Source organism: Ambystoma mexicanum, chromosome 9, assembly GCF_040938575.1.
Source record: "Ambystoma mexicanum isolate Mex_15411 chromosome 9, UKY_AmexF1_1, whole genome shotgun sequence".
Lineage (NCBI taxonomy): Eukaryota > Metazoa > Chordata > Amphibia > Caudata > Ambystomatidae > Ambystoma > Ambystoma mexicanum.
The window spans coordinates 377,233,470-377,256,430 of record NC_090931.1 but is presented as its reverse complement, the minus strand read 5'-3'; the positions used below and the strand labels follow the sequence as shown (position 1 = coordinate 377,256,430).

The following is a 22,961-nucleotide window of genomic DNA, read 5'->3' as shown; positions in this document are numbered from 1 at the left end:
GTCTTGTCGAGCCTACTGGTGCGCCAGCATGCTGCTCTACTTTGACCAGTTTGTGGCATGGTGTCTGTCTAGTGACGGGGTGCACTTTCGGCTGGGATGCAGTGCTAGGTCTGTGTACTTACCCGGTCTATCGCACTTGGTCAGGGCAGTCTGGCGGGTTGGACAAGAAAGCCTAGGTTTCACAGAGTGGTTTATAGAGACATAATGCCTTTTGCGTTATGGGATCCCAAAAAGTGCATCTAAAAGTTCTGAACCCCAACAGAATGCTAGGCAATAATCAGACCTACATTTCTAGATAGTTGGAGGGCCTCGGCTTCACAGCATGGCAGACACGAGTACTGCACAATTTAACTAGGGATTCCTGAACAGTGGGAGAGGTCTACGTTTCCAAGAATGGCATATAAAAAATATCATTTGCATTGGAGACTCCTAGATCATGGGAGAGAGGCCTACGCTTCACGATTCGTTTTTTATATTTAGCTTTCGCAGTGGATTTCCTAGTGCCGGTGATGGGTGTGGTTGGTGAGATTCTTTCTGGTGGAAGTGAAGAATGGTGAGGCGAATGCTAAGGTGGTTATAGGTACCAGTGTGAATGTGTGAGAATAGCTGCTAGCCTATCAGTTGGCGCTGGATGACGGCAGTCTGGTGTTGCAGCAGGTTGCTACTTCTGGTTCGTGGGTTGGACTATGCCATTGTAACCACCTCGTTGAATGCGGTTGCAGCAGGGAAGCTGCTGTTAGAGTGAGCGGTAGGAGTTTGGCACTGCTCCCTGGGATTCAAGTGGTAGCACTGCTGGTCCTTTTGCTTGAATTCAGTGTGGAGAAAGAGCTATGTGATGGCGCACAGTGGGTCTGTAAGGTTATATGTGTCAGTGAGCGATTGAAGGTAGTTGGTAGATTAGGCTTTGTTTATGCGAGTGGCTGATTGCTTCCCCCGCCGACACCTGCAGACACCTCCTGGGATGCCGCTCTGGGGCTGCTGGGCAGGGGGCTGGCCAGGTAGAGTCTAGGTTAAGGAGAAATGGACCAATCATGGTCTGGGGGGAGGACGAGCGAGGCACGACTGGGAACAGGGAACACAGAGAGGGTGTTGGGGAAGGCGCGAAGGTCGCGCTGCAACAGACACCGGGAAAAGTTTCTTTTAAAGGCGCAGGAGCACCAGGGCAAGAGTGCTTGCCTGCTGCCTAGATGAAGAATGGCGCAGGAAGTGTTTTTTGCAGAGGGTTGGACCCTTGGTGTGCACGAAGGTACACAGACCAATTGGGGCCTGGGGGAGGGCAACGGAGGCGGGACTGGGAACAGGGAGCACAGAGAAGGTGTTGGGCAAGGTGCGAGGGTTGCACTGCAACAGGCACCGGGAAAAGTTTGTTTTAAAGGTGCAGGGGCACCAGGGCAAGATCGCTTACCTGCTGCCTAGATATAGAATATAGGTATATTATTGTCCTGCACCCCTTGCCGATTATTTTTTTAAGCAAACAATGTGATTATTACCAAGCAAACAAAAAAAGGATTGTAGCGACACACATTAAGAACCAAATAAATGTCAAGACATTCGTAGCATTTTTTTTTAAAAAAAGTCTTATGCGGTACGGCATTCATAATATTGAAAGGGGGGTGGTGCTAACAATATAGAGCAGACACGTGCCCTCTTTTATATGCAACTCATTCTATTAGTTGATCAAGCTTTTTTAAAACATGCCTATGGAATGCTTCATACACAAAAGGTGATTTAAAATATGTCCCGCGTTCCTAGGTTTGTCAACCATCTGCATTGATGCTTGTTAAGATTAGGATGTAGCCTAGCAAGCACCAGTTTTAATAACATGACTCACTGTATGCACGCTTGCCAGTACTCCTAGATGGTGACAGATAAAAACAGACTATCCCCGACTAACAGCTCTAGAACACAGAGGTTACAATTACCCATTGATATGCACGGAGGACATTTTATTTAACGTGGACAAAGGAAGAAATGGCAGAAGATAAAGGATCCGAAGAACCGGGAAATGTACTTCGAAATTAACAAATCTAGTCAGGTGAGGATGCAGAAACGACGTCCAGCTCTTCCGGTTCACAATTCAGCTATGCAACATCAGATCTCCACCCTTTTGTCTTGACAATGTTTTTAATGTAGAACTTCAAACTGGGGTTCAGCTTATTTTTAAGCATGTCCACATTTGTCATAAAGTACAATTTAAGCAGAGGGTGTAAAATGTTCGGCCAAGATCACATAATTGAGGTCAAGTCGGAAGGCCAAGATGAGAATTGCATCTCTTTTGGTTGAAAGTTGGCCATTTATCCACTAGACCCCTTTTCTTTTTCTTCAATTAACCTTTGCTTGTGGTCAGGGGGAGAGGGGGTGGGCTAAAGCTGTACCTCAGGAAAATGGATGAGGGACTGCTGCGTCTGTGCGGGTTAGGGTGGGTGAAAATGGAGAGTGAGGAAGTAGGGGAGTGGGTGCAAGGGCTTGATGAGGAACGTTTTTGTGTAGTGGGTAGTAAATGTGTCTGCAGAGATGCGGTTAGAGCCAAAAAATGTCTGTGTAGGACTTTAGGGTAGAAACGTGGGCAACAGCCACCGGATGGAGTATTGGAACAGGTTTGGAGGGGGTGGATGGCTTGGGTTATGTGCATGTTTTTCTGTTGATCAGTGGGGATGTGCCTGTGGAGGCTGGGGCTAGGTCAGTATAGGGGATCTGTTTTAGGGGTAATGGTGGGGTGTGAACGTATACAAGTAGGTCTGTTGTTGCGTGGGAGGTGTTCCTTGTGGGGGCTAGGGCGAAACTGACAAGTTTCGCAAGCTATACAGTGTCTAAGTGGTCTGATGTTTAATCATTGCTAATCATAGATAACAATATATTCTTATACCCAGGTCTTGCTAGAACGCAGATTTTACTATTTGAATGGCTTCTTGGAGCTTTGGGTCTGCAAGGTAAAAGGCGTGTGTATGGGTGGGTTAGTGATAGAATAGTGGTTAACAGAAAGGCTATTCCAGACAAGCCATGTTTCAATATGTCTAATATAGTGTGAGGTCTTCATTCATAATACTGCCGAAAGTCAATATTGCTAATCCCCTAAAGTTGATAATTTTAGGAAATACCAGACGTATACATACATATTTCCAAACTTGCTGGGTAATCATTTCTGCAAATACTTCATTAGTCAATATTACAAATCACACGCATGCAGTCATTTTCTCGTTGCTGCCTGCTCGTCACTACTGAAAAGTCTTTCTGGTGGCCCTCATTCGTCATCCTGACCGATGGCCAGTCTTGCTAATTCTGTCTCACATCATTGTGCTGCGAGAGGCCCTGGTGTAGGTCACGCTTGATAAAGCACTTGAGAAAACTGTGCTTTAAATACAGCGTTTGGGTCCTACTTTAAAAACAATTGTAGCAGGAAACTGCCTGAAAACTGTAAGGTTTGCTTACTCGGTGACGCACATACTTTGGCTCAATGTCTTACAGCGATCCACGGGGCTGCGATTAGGTAGCACGCGGGTCAAGTGAGCAAAGGGACACATTTGGGTGCATGAGGAAAAGGAGATGACCGAGAGGAGTGGCTGTAATCAATAGCAATGGGCCAGACAAATCAGGGCCACTGAGGCCGAGCGACAGATAGAAGAGAAGGGGTAAACAGAGGATAAGGAAGGACACAACAATGGAGAGGAGTCCCGAAGAAAGGAAATAGCATTCTTTCTAAACACTACTACCGGGACAAGCCTTCAATTGGCCGATAAGCAAGCACTAGGAACAGACTTCTGATGTGCAGCTCTGAAAATGTGGTACCTATTCCCACCAAATTCCCACCAACAGTAGGTTCCAGTAGTGAGGAAAAGTGCACTTACGGTATTTACTATGCAAGCTCTGTTGCAGCAGGTGTTTTGTGCATTGGTTGACTGGTGGCTTGGGAGCCTGAACTCGATGCCATGTTTTAAACGTTGTAATATTTTCTTAGCGTACTTTGCAGGTAATTTAAATGGGTTCTCATTTACTGAGAACGTGCCGTGTTATTTTGCACTGAATTCTGTAAATAATGAAAACTGTGCCATTGCACAGCCTTTCGTAGTGTCATGATAAATGCCAGAAGGAGTGTCTTGCCACCATACAAACACCCACAACAACAAAACACTTTCTGAAATGACAGCACACCCCAAAGGAGCCGCGTGCAATACTCAAAGGCCAATGTAGTAACTCAACATGCATTTCATGTGTGTGTAAAAAGGTGGGCTCTAAGGCGAGCAGTTCGTTCAGGAATATTCCTTTTAATATTGTCTTGGTAACTGGGCTTCCAAACCATAAAGGCAAGACCTGCACAACCTTCTTCCATTTTGATGAAAACGTTGTTCATTCCTATTCACCCCCTTTTTAGCTAAATATTACAATTAGTGTAATATATAGGAAAGTGTTACTGGGTCTCATTATGACACTTTTGTATGTTAAGACCTACATCAGAACCTGGTCCCTAGTTTGGAATGGTATCAGTTCAACAAGTGCATTATTCATACTCAAAATCCTTTGTGTATGAAAGATTGTGTCTAGATACTGCGTATTTTAGGTTTGGTTACGTGGTCTGAGCTCGTGAAGGGCATATATATGCAAGTGGGAAAATCTAAGGCATTAAATCAATGTGTATACATCTATAGTTTTAAAGGGGATATCACATGTGCTGTCCAGTTTAGCACTGACATTAATGTAAATTACCCCAGTAAGGCACCCACAAACAACCCACTGGTCGGAACTTCGGATAAACAGAAAGAAGGGCTGCAGTGTACAGACACCTGCTCTGTGTGCTACGCTTCCAAGTGAGCAACCTCTTCAATACATGCGGGACCGCTGGCAGCACTGTGCCCGTTCCCAGTCAAGTCTTTCTTTACTTGGGCTGGAGCAGTGCTGGAAATGGATAAACCATACTAGGGGAACTCCGCGCCCTCTTTTGCGCACGTGGGAGTGGGGAGGGAAGGTGGATTGTCAGTGGTGTGAGCGAGACTGAGGGGCAGAGCTAGGTGCCCTGAATACAGGAGGCTGGCCGCTTTGCATAAAAACAGTGCATTTTGGGAACACAACAAAATTTATAAAACAGGTCTGATTGTAATTCAAACATGTATTCCTTCGGGTCATTCAATGCTTTCTTCGTATGATGCTCATTTTATCCATCAGAAATTAAACATACTCACTGTAGTGACTAGAGTACTCGGTCCATAGTCCCCTTTCCTCCATCCTTGTGGGGCGTCCTCCAACATGGGAACGGTACAAGAAACTTTGGCAGTGAAAAATTGAGCTTCCCCTTTAAATCTAGTACAGCAGGTGTGGGAACGCCCTGACGAGGCCCCGCCCTCGGGCGCCTCCTCTGTCCCTGGGTTGGCTGCCGAAAACACATGCTCAGGGGAATTCTTGTAAGCACTGATGGCCGCCAAATACGTGCAGTAAGTATCCACCTGAACTCCAGAATGAGCCAGGTGTCATGTCGCAAGCCCAATGGCAGAACGTGGTCCATTTGCTCTTATACTGGGAGTAGGTCGAGAGCCTCCTGGCCTGCTGAATGATGTCCCAGTTGTCATCTGAAAATTGAGGCTGCTGAAACCTCAGCAGATCAGGAACCAGGCAGCCAGGGCCAGTTTGGCGAGGTCCGGATGTTCCACTGCCCTGCCCTACTGCATCTGGATGCCCCAGGTGGGGGAATCCGGAGATGGACAGGACACTGGGAGCACAACTGCAGCAGATCTGAAAACCAGGGTCTCGAAAGCCAGCGGGGGGGGGGCAACCCGACTGAGCGTGCAACCCACAGAGGCCCAGATCTTATGGAGGGTCCGTTGGAGCCGAGGGGTGGGTGGCAACGCATAACACCTGCAGCCTTGCCAACAGATCTGGAAGGCGTCTCCCAGAGACCCCCGACCCTGACCAGCCCACTAAGCAAACTGGAGGCACTTGGCATTCGGGGGCGACATGAACAAATCCAGGTCCGCGATACCCCAATGCTGGAACAGTGCCAGCAAGGAGTTGTTGTGCAACTCTCACTCGTAGGTGTTGAACCCCAAGCAACTCAACTGGTCCGCTTCTGCATTGCTGTCCCCTGGGAGGTGGACTGCCGAAATCCAAATCCTTCCGTCAGGGCCCATTCCCAGATCAAAACCGCCTCCATGCAGAGGTGCTAGGGGGCGAATGCGTTCCACTCTGCTTGTTCAGGTACAACATGGTAGTTGAATTGTCTGGCCTCACCAGAATAGACCTATCCCCAATGAGGGGCAAGAACGGCTGGGGGGCCAGGCTCACTGCACTGAGCTCGAGCAGATTCATATGCATGAGGGCTTCCATTCTGGACCATGTTCCATGAATCGCATAGCGCTCTAGATTAGCCCTCCAACACAAGAGGAAGGAGTCAGTCGTCCCCACCAGGGTAGGCTGCAGACAGGTGAAGGGGGCTCCCACTGAGACATTGCCCTCCATCAGCCACCAGCGAAGATCGGGCAGCAGTAGCGGCGGCATTGGGATTCTGTCTGACTGAGACACAATCTTCTGATCCCAATTGGCCACAAGATGGAACTGAAGGCGCCTCATCTTTAGGCGAGCTTGCTGTACAGCGAGCACGTAGGAGGCCATCAGGCCTAGAATTTGCTAGAACCACCATGCCGAGGTGGTCGAGTTGGCCAGAAAGTGTCCCACCGGTTTGCAAAAGGGACATAAGCCTCTCGGGCGTGGGGGAACACTCGCTGAATGGTAGTGTTCCAACGCACCACTAGGAAGACAAGTTCCTGAGATGGGCAGAACTGATTTCCTCTGGTTGAAGGAAAACCCCACCTCATGAAGGATATCCGCCAATCTCTGGTAGGAGTGGCCCACCCCTTTAGGTGACTCTGCCATCAACATACGGTCGTCCACATAAGGGTATAGATGATGGCCCTCCAAGCGGAGAAGGCCTGCCACTGCGTTCATGAACTTTGTCAAGACACGAAGGGCCGAGTTCATGTCAAAGGGCAGCACCTTGTACTGAAAGTGGTACAACAGACGTGAATCGCAGAAACATCTGATGCAGTTGAAAGATGGGTACATACGCATCCTTTAGGTCATGGAAAACCTCCAGTCCCCTGCACACAGAGAATCGGCTATGTGTGCGGGAGTAATCATCTTAAAGCGTTCCAGCAGAAAAGATAGATTTAGAAATGACCCTCAGGCCCGCCTGGTTGTTCTTGGGTACCACAAACATCCTGGAACAGTACCCAGAGCCCCTGTCTGAAAGAGGAACCGGTTCCATCGCCTGCATCTGCAAAAGCGAAAGGAGCACCCACAAAACATCTGATGAAGAGGAGGAGAGGATGGTAGAGGCAAGGAAGACTGAAGCCTGTGGAGACTATGGAGAGGATCCACGGGTTGCTCAAAAGAAGCTTCCAGGTGTCCTGAAACAGAGCCAAACAGCCCCCCCCACAGGCGAGCTGTGTTCCCCGACCTTGACGTCACTGCTTCTTGGCGTCAGAGTCGGGGGAAGAGGAGAGGAGCAGAAAAAACCATGCAGCGGCCTCTGCTGCTTCCTCCTATTGTCGCTGGACGACCTGTCAGGCCTCCATGCATTGCAGTCCAGGAACCCCTTGAAGCCGGAGAAAGCGCAGGGCTTGAACTTGCTCCTGCCCTGGGAGCGAGGGAAGGATTTCGGACATGGTTTTGTCAGGAGGGCCAAGGACTTGGCGGCTTCAGTGGAGCGTTTCTTCTTTGTCAACTCATCGGTCAACGAATGAAAAAGGTCCACGGCCTCAAAAGGCAGATGCAGGATCGACTCCTGCACGTCGGATGAAAACTTTGTGGCATGCATCCACGCCGTCCTTCTCATCTCAACCACAAGGCACCGCCCTCTGCTGGCTGTGTCGATGTGGGAGACCAAAGACTCCATGAGGTCCTGCGCAATGGCCGTGGTATCTGTCAGACCGGCCTTGAAGGAGGCTTGCTTATCCAAAAGGTAGGTCCGGAAGAAACTCTGTGCACCCGCCAAAGCTTCTTGTTAGCCGCAGCCCAGAAGGTGCCTGTTGGCTTGCCGCAGATGCAGTACTGAAATGGAGTAACCACGCTTTTCCAAGGACTTTTTCCTCATAGGATAGGCAACAGTAGGTGGCTCCTGTGGAGGAAGATGACTAAGGCAATGGGTTTAGAATACAATGAGTCCACAGCCACCGCAGAGGAATGAGGCTGCGGGTGTGCGGCAAGGAGGATTGGCTCCCGATCCGTCAGCCTAAACCTGCTGTCCAACTCCTTGTTCATCTGGGCGTTGGCCCTGGGCTTCTCCCAGACCCTTCGCACCACCTGCAGGACACCGTTCTGGAGGGGGATGCCAGACCGGATTGTGGTGCGTTATCCAAGACCTCTGCTAGCACACCCGACTCATGGGGTCGCTTCCTGGGGAAGATTCCCCCACCCCCCCAAGATCTCCGCCAGGCTATGAAGGCAGTTATGAAAGGCCTTAACGGATGTCAAGGGCGTCATCGTCCGTCCCCCGCCCCCTTTCTCACAGACCAAGGGGAATCTAGGCCCTGGGACACAGGTGGTGGCGGGAACCCCTCCTGCCCCCAGGTCTGGAGCCGAAGAGGGATCCAAATGGCTGTTGAGGAGGAGGCGTTAGTGGTACAGGAGGATGTGGAGGGTCAGAATGGCCGGTAGGGCCTGAACCAGCGCAGGGATGGGCACCAAGAGCGCAGGAGGAACGGGAGGAGTACCCAAAGGAATGGGCCGGGTGGCACCACCTGCAGGATGACCTCATTTACAATGTCCTTCAGGAGCCCCTCCATCGGAGGGGAACGCACAAGGAAGAGGAAGCACTCTAAGAAGCAGTCCTCACAAGCCGTCGGGTCGCTAGGGGCCCGGCCCTTCGATGCACTGGGCTTCCACTCCTGGTGAAAGCACTGAGGCACCTGGTACGGGTAGCTGTCTGGCTGTGATGGGTAGATGTCCTCCTGAGGGGACCAAAAACCTGCATAGTAGGATCCATGGCCGCTTCCAGCTGGAAGGGGGCTGGGATCATCCTGCAAAGCCCATTTGATGGGCGAAAGCACTGGCGGGCCCCACGCTGGATCCAAGATGGCCACCTGCCCGGCAGACTCGGCCACGTACCGCTCCGCCATTTTGAAGCCTTGCACCACGCCCTGGGTGGGAGGGCACAGAGACCCTGAGCCAAGAGAGGCTTCAGACAAGAGAGGATACAACTTGAGTCTTGCACCCGAAGCAGAGGTGTCGACCTCAGAGATCACTCTAGTAGGCACTGAGCCCTCAACCAGACAGCCGGTAGTGTTAACGCCCCGACTCACTACCTCGGAGCGAGCTCCGGTAGGCTGGACGCCCTCTGCACCTGTGCTGGTAGCCGTGTTGGATCTAGCTGAGGACAGACTCTTGGAGATGGCACTCGACGATCCCTTACCCCCTGGGGTAGAAGTGGACGAACATGATTGCCCTTTGAAGGACAGCCTGGTGGGGCCCCCCAAGCCCCTCAGCTTGGGAGCCGGTGGCCAGGACTGCATCTTCAATGTTGTGACCCAGAGTGCTGCAGGCCGAACATGAGTCCCAGCGGTGCTTGGGCCCCAAACACTGAAGACAGAGTGCATGGGAGTCTGGTAACCAGCGGTTTCATGAGGCACATCTCGTGAATCCTCTGTGGCCGACATGCGCTGGGGGAGGCGAGGCACCCGAAGGGAAGTGAATTAAGAATTGAAAAAACAAAAAGCAAAGCAAGCTAAAAAAGTATCTGCGCTGGCTGCCATGTCTGACACAGTCTATGCAGACAAAGGGACCAAGGTGAGGCGCGGAAAGGCGGGGCCTCGGTGGGACGTTCCCACACCGAGGCTGAGCCCCCAGGCGCAATACTAAATTTAATGGGGATGCTCAATGTTTCGCTGCCAACGGTTCTGGTACTGTCCCCATGCTTGGGAACACCCCACAAGGATGAGGAAAGGGGACGGGACGTAGGAGTATAGTCACCATGGCAGTAAAACGTGTGCAAAGCAGAAGACACACATACAGCTTTGGACCATTTCATTGTCCGAGTTTGGGCTTTCCTGGTGAGCAAAGGATGACTTTCAGATGCAGTTTGTGAAGATGTTGCATATCACTGCTCGCTGTACACATTGAGACGCCAAACTCAGAGCATTTAGGAGTCTGCGGCAGATAGCTTCCTCAACTTTGAGCCAACAACTGACCCATTTCTGAATCTTCTCATAAAAAACAGAAACAAAACGAGAACACCCATTTGAAACAGTTCACCACTATAAATGTACTCCCAATACTACAAATCGCTGCTGCATCATGGTGTCGAAAAAAAGTAATTCTCCTCACATAAAAATGAGCATTGAATTTAGGAGGCCCAAAAAAATATAAAATTCGACAGAAACTGAATCAACTCCCATATGTGTCATCACAACAGCAAACCCTCACTACAGCAGAACTCCCAGATTACGATACTACCTACCAAAAAGAGCGCTGGAATAAAGAATTGTAGAACCCCCCCATTGACATACTTGATCTATTTTCACATGAACATCTCTCGCCACTCAATAAGGCAACCGCACAGTAAAGTATGGCGACAATGTATTTTTAATTTTTTTTTTTTTTTAAATATGAGAGAGCTTAAAATTGCAGTGTGAACACAGCACAGCCAAACACAGAGGTTCTCTAAACAGGGTTCGAAATTGAGGTGATCTGGGAGCCATTTAGCTCCAGCTTCTGGCATAATCGAGTTTGGTTAGCTTGAAACCAACAGCTACCAGGATCTACTTTTAGCCCCTAGGGGAAACTGGTGCCATCCAAACATGTAAATGTGACATTAACTTTGGTATTTTCTGGAAGTAGCAGGTCGCAGAGGCCAAACTCCGTGAGTGTATGTGGGTGGAATAGCAAAATTGCATTTTGGTAACATAAGAAATGAGCACATCATTTTATATTTTAAATACATGTCTGAAATAGTGACTCAAGCAGGAAACCCTTCTGAACAAGTAATGCAAACTGGGGTCTCTTGCTCATTTGTCAGAACACTCACCCCAATAGTAAAAGGTCTGTGAACCCCAAGCCATGTGTACTCATTTGGACAACGTTTATGGATGGGAAGCCTGTGCGGTTATGTATGCTTCACAGAGTAGGCTTCTTGCTTACTGCGAATTTCATGAAAAGGGCCTCCAGACTTTCGAAGACTTCCCTCTCCAAGGTTTAAGCTGGAACGGCGCTCCAGCAAAACCCATTTTGCAGGAGCGCTGCTTCATCTGTTGCGGCCCAATTCCTGCCCTGCCCAGGGTAAAAAAGTCCTGCACTCAGTGGAAACACCTGGAGGGCATTCAGTTGTATATGATTACACATTTAACATAATATAAATATACCTAATTTAACATAATATGATTAACAAAAGTTCAATTAGAATTAAGAAGCTTGTTTTTCCAATTTTACACAAGGTATATAGATAATCCTCCAGGTTTCTGGTTAGTATTCATAAACAATGAAAATGCAGGTCTCTTGCATGGCTCTGAAAGCAGTCAAATGAAACGTCAATCATGTTTTGCAGGCCAAAAACGGCTGTTCAAACTAACAACGTTGAATGAATTAAAAAGGGAATTCAACTGAATTTCAAGTTATTTATACGGCTGCAGAGATGTGGCACAGGACAGCAGCTGTAATATAAGTTACCAATATTTTTAAGGTGAACATGGGGCTTGAACCGATGTGCAAGAGCCCAACTACAATAGAGTCCTATACAGCCATCCACTGGCAATGTACATTTTTCATTTAAAGAAATGCTGAAAAATACTACCAGCAATTAATTTTTTTTACTGAGCAAAAACTGTTGCTAAAACAGTTAAGGCGACGAAAGAAACAGTATGGTGAAAAGATAATTGCCATAAAACCAAGAGCCTCAGCTGCTTTACTCTAGTTGTGTCATCGATGAGTTTACAACCTTCTAGTTGCGGTTCCAGGGACTGGAAGCATGCCTCAGAGAGCACTATGAAGGCCACTGTCCTGTGCCACCACTAGCGCCTCTGAGGGACTCCCTGCTCGGGAGCCAATTCTTAAAACTGAAACAAGAAAACGAAATGGAAAATGAAGACGACCTGTTTTTCCTTCCCCCTAAAAATATACGAGGCGACAACTTCTCCAACTAAAGTCCTAAGAAGGGAAACTTCCGGTTTGAGGGGATGGCACCGCCTCCCTTAACTTGCAGACATCTGTACTTGGCAGAATTGAAAAAAAGACGACATTCTAAAGACTAACATGTTCCCAACTTCAAAACCCAGTTTGACAGTTTGAACCCATTGCCATTTTAGTTTTATATAGAATAATGCACGATCTCCCTTACATTTTAAAAACCGATTATGTACGGCTGAGTGATAATATTCTATATAGATGATAGGTCTGATCAGTCCTCCACAGGACAAACACCTACTAAGCCTACTCCAACCAAACAAGACGGTCAGTGTATCCAATGGTGCTGATAGAACAAATGAACAGATTAATTTGCATTTATTTAATGAAGATATACAAGGGTTTCAACCAGAAATGCATAAAAAAGCGGACAGCGTGCGAGGCATCCCGAGTCAGGTCCAACACAATATAAGAGCGATAAATGGTTGCAGGCTGGTGGGCGATATGGGGGAGAAGGGTGGAGCCAGAGGGGGGAGAGCATAGTTTCAAAGAGACACAAAACAAACATACAAATCACATATGGCAGGATTGGACAAGAATGCCAACTACAGTGAAGGTGGTGTTTGAAGATGGGAAAAGAGCAGAGGAGATTGTAGTGTGTGTGGGTGGCAAAGTTAAGTACTTTGTGGAGCAGAGTGTAGTAGTAGAACACTCAAGGAGACTAGCACAGTAGTCCAGGTGGATATGTAGCAAAGTCACAATGCGAGTTCTAGTGGAGATCCAAGTAAGAAGATGGTCATTATCTGATACCGATTACGTGGATCCTCGACAATGTAGCCGTGTGTGTAATGAAGAGGGAGAGATTAATCTTACTTTAGGAAATGACACAGATTACAAACTTGGATAGAGTAAGTAATGTGGAAATGGGATGTAAGGCACACTGCTTCACTCTTGGAAGAGTTCGGCAAAATGTCACCTAGTGTCAGATCGTAGATAGGCAATCATAAGCGGTCAGGAGAAAATGTGGATAAGCAACAGGAGATTGGAGTATCATTCACGAAGATGTGGTTGGAGAACCCAAAACGAGGAGACGAGCGGTCTGAGGTGTCAAGTGTGAATAGAAGAGGGCCAAGGACAGAGGGAGAGAAGTTGGGACGGAGGTATCTATATTCAAAGAGATTTAGAAGGACCAAGTGGAAATCCAAACCAAGGGCAAATACCCTGGGTGCCAACATTGCCAAGTATACAAAGAAGAGGGGAGTGGTCAACCTTCTTAGAAGGCTTCCAAAAGGTCATGGCGGTGTACAGTGAAATATAGTTTTGAGTGGTTGGCAGAGGTTAGAAAATTAGAGACATGGGTGGTGACAGAGTCAGCGGAGTGTCAGCTACTAAACCTGATTAGAAAGGGTCCCTGAGATGGTTAGTGTCCAGGTATTTGGAGATCCTGTTGTAAGCAAAATGTTCAAGGACTTTGGAGCAGTGGGGGCAGGGGAAGGATAAACGCAAGTCAAACGTTAGCCCGATTGTTAGGGTCAGGGGAGGCCTTGAGGACACGAAGAACACAGTTGCTACTTTGAAGCAGCCTTGAAAGATGCCAAGAGTAAAGGAGAGTTTGAAGAGAACGAGAAATGAGCACAGTTTATAGGAGAAATCTCCTTAACAGTCTCTGTTGCAAACGAGAGAGAGAGAGAGAGAGAGAGAGAGAGAGAGGGAGAGAGAGAGAGAGAGAGAGAGAGAGAGAGAGGGGAAGGGGAGAGAGAGAGAGGGAGGGGGAGGGGAGAGCGAGAGAGAGAGGAGGAGGGGGGAAGGAGAGAGAGGGAGGGGGGGAAGGAGAGAGAGAGAGAGAGAGAGAGAGAGAGAGAGAGAGAGAGAGAGAGGGAGGGGGAGGGGGAAGTGAAGAGAGAGAGGGAGGGGGAGGGGAGAGAGAGAGAGAGAGAGGAGGGGGGAAGGAGAGAGAGAGAGAGAGAGAGGGGGGAAGAGAGAGAGAGAGGGGAGGGGGGATGGAGAGAGAGAGAGAGAGGGGGGAGGAGAGAGAGAGAGGGGAAGGAGAGAGAGGGAGGGGGAGGGAGGAAAGGAGAGAGTGAGTGTGTACGTGTGTACACGTGTGTGTGTACACGTGTGTGTGTACGTGTGTGTGCGTGCGTGTGTGTGCGTGCGTGTGTACAGAATGCAGTAGAAATAGCAAACTGGATCAATTCAGTAGGGTTGATGTCATACTAAAATCTACATTTTCAACATGTTTTGGCAAAATTCCTGGTCCTTGGCCATGGCTCAGACATCATTTTGACCATGTTGGTCAACGTGGGATGGCTGTTATGATATGATACAATATAGGATTTGGTATTTAAACGCGCCTGTACACATGTGTTTCGAGGCACCACAAGACAAGGAAAGGGTGTGGGGGATAACAGAGGGAAGACAGGACAAACGATCCTACTAGGCCTTGTGTCATTCGGATCGTGCAAGTGCGACAGCAAAGTGCAAGTGCAGGGGAGAGGGTAGGCAGGGAAGTGCAGTCAGGTCACCATGGCTCTGAGTAAGTGCGGCCAGGGCAGCAGGGCTCTGTAGTGCATGGAAAGCAGGGGGCAGTAGGGGTTACAGTTACAGCCCCAAAGTGCGGGGTAGACCCAGAGTCAGTGCAGGAGGACTGGTCATGTACGGCCTTGGTACCTCCTGTTAGGGATGGATGCTAAACCACACAGCCACCAAAGCAGGATTAAAAAACACTGCAGCCCCCCCCACCCCTCTGCTCAGTATCAAAACAGAGACTATGAATGGGAATGAAAAGATGGGTGCGTGCCAATGTAAGGCAGAATTCCAAAGGCAAGGCTCCACAGTCAAAGAAAGAGGAGCAATAAAGACCAGAGTGATACTTCTCTACAGTACAAGATACACACACATACACACACGCACACAAACACGCGCACACGCACACACACACGTAGGATGCTCAAGCATTGTGCCAAATGCTTACAAGACAACATTGCATCTCATTAGAAAAGTGAGCAAAGACAAAAAGAAAAGTTAGTCACTGTAGTGACAACTGTAATCCTTGTCCTAAGTCCCCTTTCCTCCATTCTAGGCTATGGGCTCCACCTCGCCAAACCCTGCCTTCCTGCCACGCCCTTCAGTCCTTCAGTCCTTTTCGACCAGCCTAGGTCAAGATGTTACTAAAGATAAGGACATTTTTACTGGGGTGTAGGGAGGACATCTGGAGGAAAGGGGACTAAGGACTAGGAGTGCAGTAGTCACTAGGGTGCGTAACATTTCCTTACTCCTACGTCGCGTCCCCTTTCCTCCATACTTGTGGGAGATTCTATAGCCCATGTCTCCCAAGGGGTGGAAGGTTCTGTTTGTAACCCTAGCTGAAGTTATTCTTCAACACTGCCTGCTCAAACCGAGCATCTGCTCTTGAGCTCATGTCCAGGAAGTAGTGCTTGCAAAAGGTGGACGGTGCTGCGCACGATGCTGCTTTTTCGATAACATCCTAAGGGATGTGCCTCTGAAAGGCTACCGAGGCTGCTTTTGCCCCGTCTAGATGAGCAAGAAGCCCCTTTGGTTGTGGCTTCTTCTGTAGGGATCAACTTTCCTGAATCGCTGCCACAATCCACCCGGCAATGGTTGCTTTAGATGCGCAGGAGCCCTCATTCACAGCACTAAAAGTTACAAAGATCTGAGAAGATTTCTGGAATTCCCAGCTCCTATCTAGTTAAAACTTTAGAGGCCTCCAAACACCCAATGCGTGGAGGACAATCTTGATTTAGATGATGGGTTTGCAAAAAATACCGTAAACCCCATTTCCTGAATAATGTGGAATTAAGAAACAATCTTCGGTAGAAAGGAATGATATCCGTCCTCATCGAGACTGTTGTGCGCCAGATTTTGGGGAGAAATCCCCTGAAAGCTAGAAAGATGGCTTTCAGCCCGAGATAGTTTATGTGTTGGGAGTGGTCTTTCCAGTCCATGGGTAAAAAAAACCTACAGATTGTTGAATGTTGCCCCCCCAACCCAGGTGGGGCAAATCCATTGTAATGACCAGCTGTGTTGTGGAGTCGTGGAATGGCACTCCTTGCAAAAGATTCTGGGGATCCACGCACCATAGCAAATCCGGCGTAAATTTGTGAGGAATTTGAATGAGTTGCGATTGGAGATTTAAACCCTGTGAACAGGAACATCTCAGCACAAGCTGAGCTCACTGCATCTTCAACCTGGCTAGTGAGACTGCCTGGACACAAGATGCCATGAACCCTAGCAGTTTCTGGAACCACCAAGCTGTGGTGCTGTTGGCTGAAAGGGAGCATATTTCTTAAATGTCTAAAATCCTCTTGGTTGTCAGGAAGACTTTGGCTTGTTGTGTGTCCCAAAGAAAGTCTATGAATATTAGACTTTGGCACGGGGGCAGGTTGAACTTTCTCCAATTGACCGCAAACCCCAAAACGTAAAGGAGGTCGAGCAGATAGCCTAAATGGAATTACCTCAAAACATAACATTTTTTACTACGAGTCCCAGAACATCTTTTAACCCATTTCCCCACCACTATATCTCGGGGGTGGGGGAGGGGAGACGCCTGCTCCTCCGCTACCTCCCTCCACCTTAATTAAGACCCATGCCCAATCCCCCTCCACTTACCAATCTATATTTTTCACAAAAATGCAATTAAAAAAAACAAAAGAAGAACATGTTCCAGGACTTGCAGTAATCTCATTTGATGTTTTGGTGTGATACAGTCTAAATGAGCCCTCACTTTCTCTGGGTGAGGAGCAACCTCTTACCAACAAGTCATCCATTTAAGGGTAAACAAATAGATACTGGGGATGAAGGAAAGGAGCCACTGTACCCATCATTTTCATGAACACCATGGGTGCTACATTGAGACCAAATGGTGGAACTTGAAACTGGAAATGGGATTAACCCACCGAAAATCTCAAAAAACGTGTCGTGGGGGGCCCCATTTGGGAATATGTAAATAAGCATTCTTTAGATCCACTGCCAAATCCAATTTTCCAGTTGAAAGGCAGAACAGATTTGGGCGGGAGTGATCATCTTGAATTTCTGGAGGGGGAAGAAAAGATCGAAGTCTGCCAAGTCCAAATTGGTGTGCAGGCCTGCCTCGTTGGACTTTGGCACTGTGAACAGACGGGAATAGAACCTAGAACCCATGTCCAATTTCTGGAGTCTGAACTGGCTCTATAGCCCTCAACTCAAGAAGCCTGGTGATTTCCACCGTGAGCGAGGGATGCCCAACCTTCTTCAAACGGGAACAGGAAGGGGGGGCGGGGAAATCGGGGGAGTGTTGGAGGGGCCAGTCGGAACCCCCAGCTTGTCACGAGAGCACCCATGAGTCTGAAGAAATGGTCCTCCAGGCCCCCCAGTGATGGGAAATTCTCCTCCCTCCACTGTAGTTCCATGGAAGCGAGCCAACACATCGTTTGGCTGCCTTGTCAACAGAATCAGCTGACAAAGTGTTTGAAGCAGTTTGGTGGGAGACAAACCCTCTAGTAGTGGTCTTCCGCTGCTTTTTCCTCTAGGTGCTGGGCGACCTGTCCTGCAATCTGGACTTGCGCTCTTGAAACCCCCTGAACCCAGAGAAGGATGGAACAAACGTCCACCCTGAAGGAAGGCACCCGCTTCGATGAGGCTGGTTAACATACTGGCTTTTTTCTTGGCAAGTTCATCATTCGTCGAGCTGTGAAACGGATCAAGTCCATCGAATGGGAGGCCTAAAACCTTGTCTTGCATCTCCTTTGTAAACTTTGTGTACAGCCATACCTGCTGGCAGGCGTGCCTGCCAATTGCCAAGCCTCTTGCTGACGTTTCGATGTGGTGTGACGCTGCCTCAAGAAGGTCTTGACTGACCATTTTAGCATTTGCCAAGCCTCTCTTAAATACATCTAGGCAATCCACTGGGAACTCGACTAGATCTTTGCACAGTCTCTGATTTGTGGTTGCAAGCAGCGCTGTGGCGTTTGTCAACTCTGCACTGCAGCTGAGGCAGGCTAATACTTTTTTTTTCCCGTAGCTTCTAGGGTGCAATCCTCCTTGCTTAACATCCGAGAGGCAGCAGAAGAAGAAGATGGCACAGCTGCTGGATCCGCAAACAAGATGGCCGCCACTACCACAGACAAGGACGGTTGCGGACAAGAAGTGCATCGGCCTCCGAACCAACCTATAACGAAGATAGATTCTCTTATTGGTGGGAGTCACTGAATGCAGGTTCGCCCAAATTCCCTTTGCCTCCGCCAACACGTCCTTCTGAAGGACAATGCCCAACCTGTCGGACTACTTCATGGACTGTGCCCCTGCTTAAATTCCCTCCTCTGCAGAAGGGGGGCGTTAGGAACCGGAATCTCGAGTAAACCCATAAGGTCCATCAGCCTTCCATGAAAGGCTGTAGCTGATAGTGGGACCTCTTCTCCCTCATCAGTTGTGTCACGATCTGCTGGTGCCTGTGGATCTGGGGCTAGCGGCTGGACCGGATCCTGGCTCAGGGGGACTGCAGGCAGTTCATGCGCTGGCGGGGACAGGGAAGGTGGCAGAGGCTCAACTGGAGGAGGCAGGAGAGGCCGAGGCTCAACTGGAGGTGGTAGAGGAGGAGGAGGAGGCAGATTATTCAGTGCAGGTTGAGTAGTCATGGTTTCCCTAAAGATGCCTTTTAAGTACTCCCTCATTGGCTCGGAATGCATGAGCGTTGGAACCTCTGAAAGAAATCCTCCTCAAACTGATGACCTTTCCTGAGGACTAGGCCTCTGAAGCGGAGTAGGTCTAGACTAAGACTCAGTAGAAATTGGCTGCCAAGCTGGCATATCTGTGTAATAAAGCCAGGATTAATTGCTGGGCAAAGACAAAGTAGATGGTAAAGACATCCGCATGGGTGCAGACCACTCAACCCTCGGGAAAAAGGGATTGCTCCCCAAATGCACTCTCTGAAAAGACCCAGAGGGGTCCCGCCACAACAACGCACTAGGAGTAGACTTGGCCCGCTCCTTTGGCGCCAAAGAAGTTATTGAAGTCACAGGGGGTGGACCTTCTGAAGAGGGCAGTTCTATTTGACACTACCAGAAGGTTCTTGGTGAACCGAACCCCGTCGGGTTTAGGTCTTGTACAAGGAACCTCAGCACCGTTGGTAGCAGATTTAGCCCTCACAGGGATCCTCTGAGATTGCCCCAGTGTTGTTAGCTCCGTGTGGAGCCTCGGTGATGCCGGAAATAGGCCTAGTTCCATTAAAAGAACCTTGGGAGGACCCCTGGTAGATTTCGCCCCTGACAGAGAAACCTCAGCCTTGCCAGTAGTACTTTTAGCCGCTGTAGAGGGAATCTCAGTGGAGACACTGGTAACTTAGCCTTAAAACGGGGGAACCTCGTCAACACTGGGATATGCTTTAGCCCCCTACCAGGGAACCTCGCAGCGAGCACCGGTATCCAAGTTAGCCGTGAGGGCCTCTGGATGTGGTGCTAGGGCGTGAGCGGCCCTTCCCGTGACTCCGCACCTACGAGGGATATCCCACAGCCGGGGTGTTCTGAAAAGGAAGTCATTTACTGGCTGCTTCTTCGTTGTGATGAATTCCTGAATATGCATTGGTGCTACTTGACGAAAGACTTCTTCCCAGCGCAGAAGATGTTGCGTAAGGGCCCCGAGCCAAAGGTGCGTCACTGACGAAGCATGTGTTACACCTGTGATCTGGGCGTAGGCAATCTAAACAGCGTATGGGCTTATCTGCTGCCGAGCAGCTACTCTTGCATGACACGCATGAAGCGAATCCTTTTGGTCCCAGCGTAAGCAGGCATGTTGTTGCTGCAGTCTCAAAAAACAACAGTAAAAGACCAAAGCATTCATTAATTGCAAAACACAATTTTTAAAACCATATATTATTATGGCCTGTTGGATAGATGCCCCTTTTTCCCTACACCTTACGCTATGCTAGCGTATTGCAAAGCCGGAGGCGAGGAGAAAGAAAATCCCGACAGAAGACAGAAAAGGTGGAAAAAAGAAGTACCTGCTGGTGCAGAAGCATCCGGGCCGACAGCACAGAGAAAAAGGACTGATGGGCAGGCCCGGAAGCGGGGGTTGAGGACATTGAGCCCATAGCCTAGCATGCACGGGGGAACCTAGGACCCAAAAGAAATTGACAAACATTTTTAGTATGGTCCTTCAAAAACCTCCAATCCCATCTCGATGGACAGAGTACCCATAAGTATGGCAGAAGAGTGGCAGGACAAAGGAGTAATGGATGGCACCACATAGTGGGCATGCCCCTGAGCTATCCTCCTCTCACGAGGATCACTCAGGGGCAACGTGCTCGTCTTGGAAGAAAGACTACCGCACAGCACCACAAGTTTGATCCCCAGGTCCGTGCTTCGAAACCTCTGGGTATTAAGCACGTTATAAATAACCAATCATCAATCATCATACATACATGTGAGGTCTGACATGACCTCCTCTAATGTCTCTTTTTTTAAAGTAATTCATACTTCATTCAAAGTGGGAATTTTAGTTTCTTTTTTGTGGCAACCCCTGTATAACTTGTCAAACCAATAACATTTTCCTCACACAGAATTTATGGGGAATGGCAAATCAATATAAATACCCACTTTTCTGATGCGTATTACTGGGGTTGCTCACGTTTCTAAGCCCTTACAATTTTGCTTATCATGGAAACAGAGGCATCAGCGTCACAGAATTTGGTCAAGTCTGAAAGCCTGCACTAGAACCATGTTCACCTAACTCTACTATTAGCAACATAGCCACTAGAGAGAGAGAGCAAGGGGAAAGACTAGGGGAGATAAGATTGGGTTCTTTGGTAAACCAAAGGAAACTTAAGAAAGACCAACTGAAAGCAAAGAAGGTAGAAGAGGTATGATATGAAAATTAGTAGGAGGGAGGGCAAGAACTGTAATGGAAAAATAGAAAGGAGACAGACATGTGGAATGAGTGAGTAGTGTACCTTTGTGGGCAACACATTTGGATGCCTGGTAGCTAGCACAGAAGGAACATGAGAAAGGTCAACACATCTACAGACAAGGCAAACTGCTGTCTACACATGGGTCAATGGTCACCTACAGCTAGTGTCCATAGTAAACACTGAAAAATGACCACTGATGGGCGGCAGCAAGACCTAAAGACTGTCGCCAGCAAAATCAGGGGTGAAAGACTATATAAGTAAGGTTATGTATATTTGACAGCAACCGTCATCTACAGGTAAAGGTCAAGCACTGCCTACAGCATATTGAAAACATTTCAAAAGCAAACGAATAACTATCATCTATAGTAAACGTCAATGATTACCTGCAGCAAAGGCAAAGACCACCTAAAACAAAAGATGAAGGATTGTTTCTGAAACACTTAACCATGTTTTGATCCTTTCTATCAATTTTAACTGGGAATCTCCCTCTTCATGAGTCGGTTGAACATCGGATCTCTCTTCAATGATGGCTTCATGTTAAAAATGTGGAAAACACTTTATTTTTCTGTCATTCCAAGAAGCCCCTAATCCCCCCCCTCATCTTGCCCACATTTACACACCTGTGCTTTGCCTCTCTAAAAACATTTTCAAGTGGAGTTTTTTTTACCTTATTGGACAGCGATAGGCAGGGTGGAGGGTCTCGTTCTGGACTCTCCAGTTTAACAATTGCAATAAATCCAGGTTTGGTCTGCTCATCTTCACTTGTGTTGCAGAGGGACAATGGGTGGAACTGTGGAATACAATAGGCAGGGATTAGAGGAAGCAAGAACATTGTGACATGCATAGTGCACAAGCCTAAAGGAAAGTGCACAACAACTGAAATTAAATGTGATCTGAGAGATTAACAAATGCAAATCAGAATCACAAAGTTCATTCCAACCTTTTTGCAGCTGGGACAGTACTATCCAAACAATTCTAACAACTGTAACCACAGGCGGAGGGACAGACTTTCAATCAGAAAAAAAAATAATTCTCACAACGTGGAGAACACACCCACCCAAGCACACTAATCAGATCACCTTCAACCATATTACCACTCTCCAACCCACCTAACCACACTGATAAGTCTCCAGAAAATGCATCATCAAAACACAATGATAATCATACCAACATTTAAACACTTGTCAGCCTATCCTCCCACCGTTTAACTGGATTGGTAATCTGAAATGCATCCATATTCAAAGATCGGGGCACCTTTTCTATCCACGTCAAACTAACAGCCAAACAGCCCAATCCCTGCAACCCCAACCACAAAAAAACAATTGAAAGCTCTGCCAAACATAGTGTAATCATACCAAGTTCCTAATCCTGGAGAGAACAAAAACTCTGATCACACTGTGAACAGGGCTGGTCATTGGGCCGGCTCTCGCTGGATCTGAGATCCGGCACCAGATGTGTAGCCGGAGCTCGGGATCCGGCCAGAGTCAGCCGACCCAAACCGCTGCTCTGCGCTGGGGAGAGGAAAAGGGAAAAAAAGTGCATGCGAGCAAACAAACTCCCTCTGGTGACCCCATGCAAGAAGTCACAAGAGGAAGTTAGTTAGTCCTCAGCTACGACCCGGTTTATTTATATATTTATGCAATGTTTGTCGGATAGATGGATCCGGATTATTTGTTTATGCAATTGTCAGATCAAACATTGCATAAATAAATACCCTTATTAACATCACACACTATGCAGCCACCCAACTGCTTTCAGGAGGGAGCTGCAGGAGCTGTGCCGGGTGTGGTTCAAGTAAAGGAAAACGTTGCTTATGGCGAACAGAAATCACTGTGTTTGAATAGTACCCAAGGGGAAGTTTAATTTTTTATAAAATGGAATGCAAATTGTGCATTTTAAAGAATATTTACTCAGCAACACTGGTCAAAGCTATTTGCCGCATAGTGAAGTAACTCATCACCAGTGC

At 48.2% G+C, this 22,961-nt stretch overlaps 1 protein-coding gene across 2 annotated transcripts in view; it reads right to left on the bottom strand.

Moving 5' to 3' along the window:
• RNF43 (ring finger protein 43) overlaps positions 1 to 22,961 on the bottom strand; it is a 333,549-nt gene that overhangs the window by 216,772 nt on the left and 93,816 nt on the right. For both annotated transcript variants that reach the window (XM_069614840.1, XM_069614839.1), the window contains exon 2: positions 21,663 to 21,785. In XM_069614840.1, coding sequence (XP_069470941.1) covers positions 21,663 to 21,785 — 123 coding nt within the window. The remainder of the gene's footprint in view (positions 1 to 21,662; positions 21,786 to 22,961) is intronic.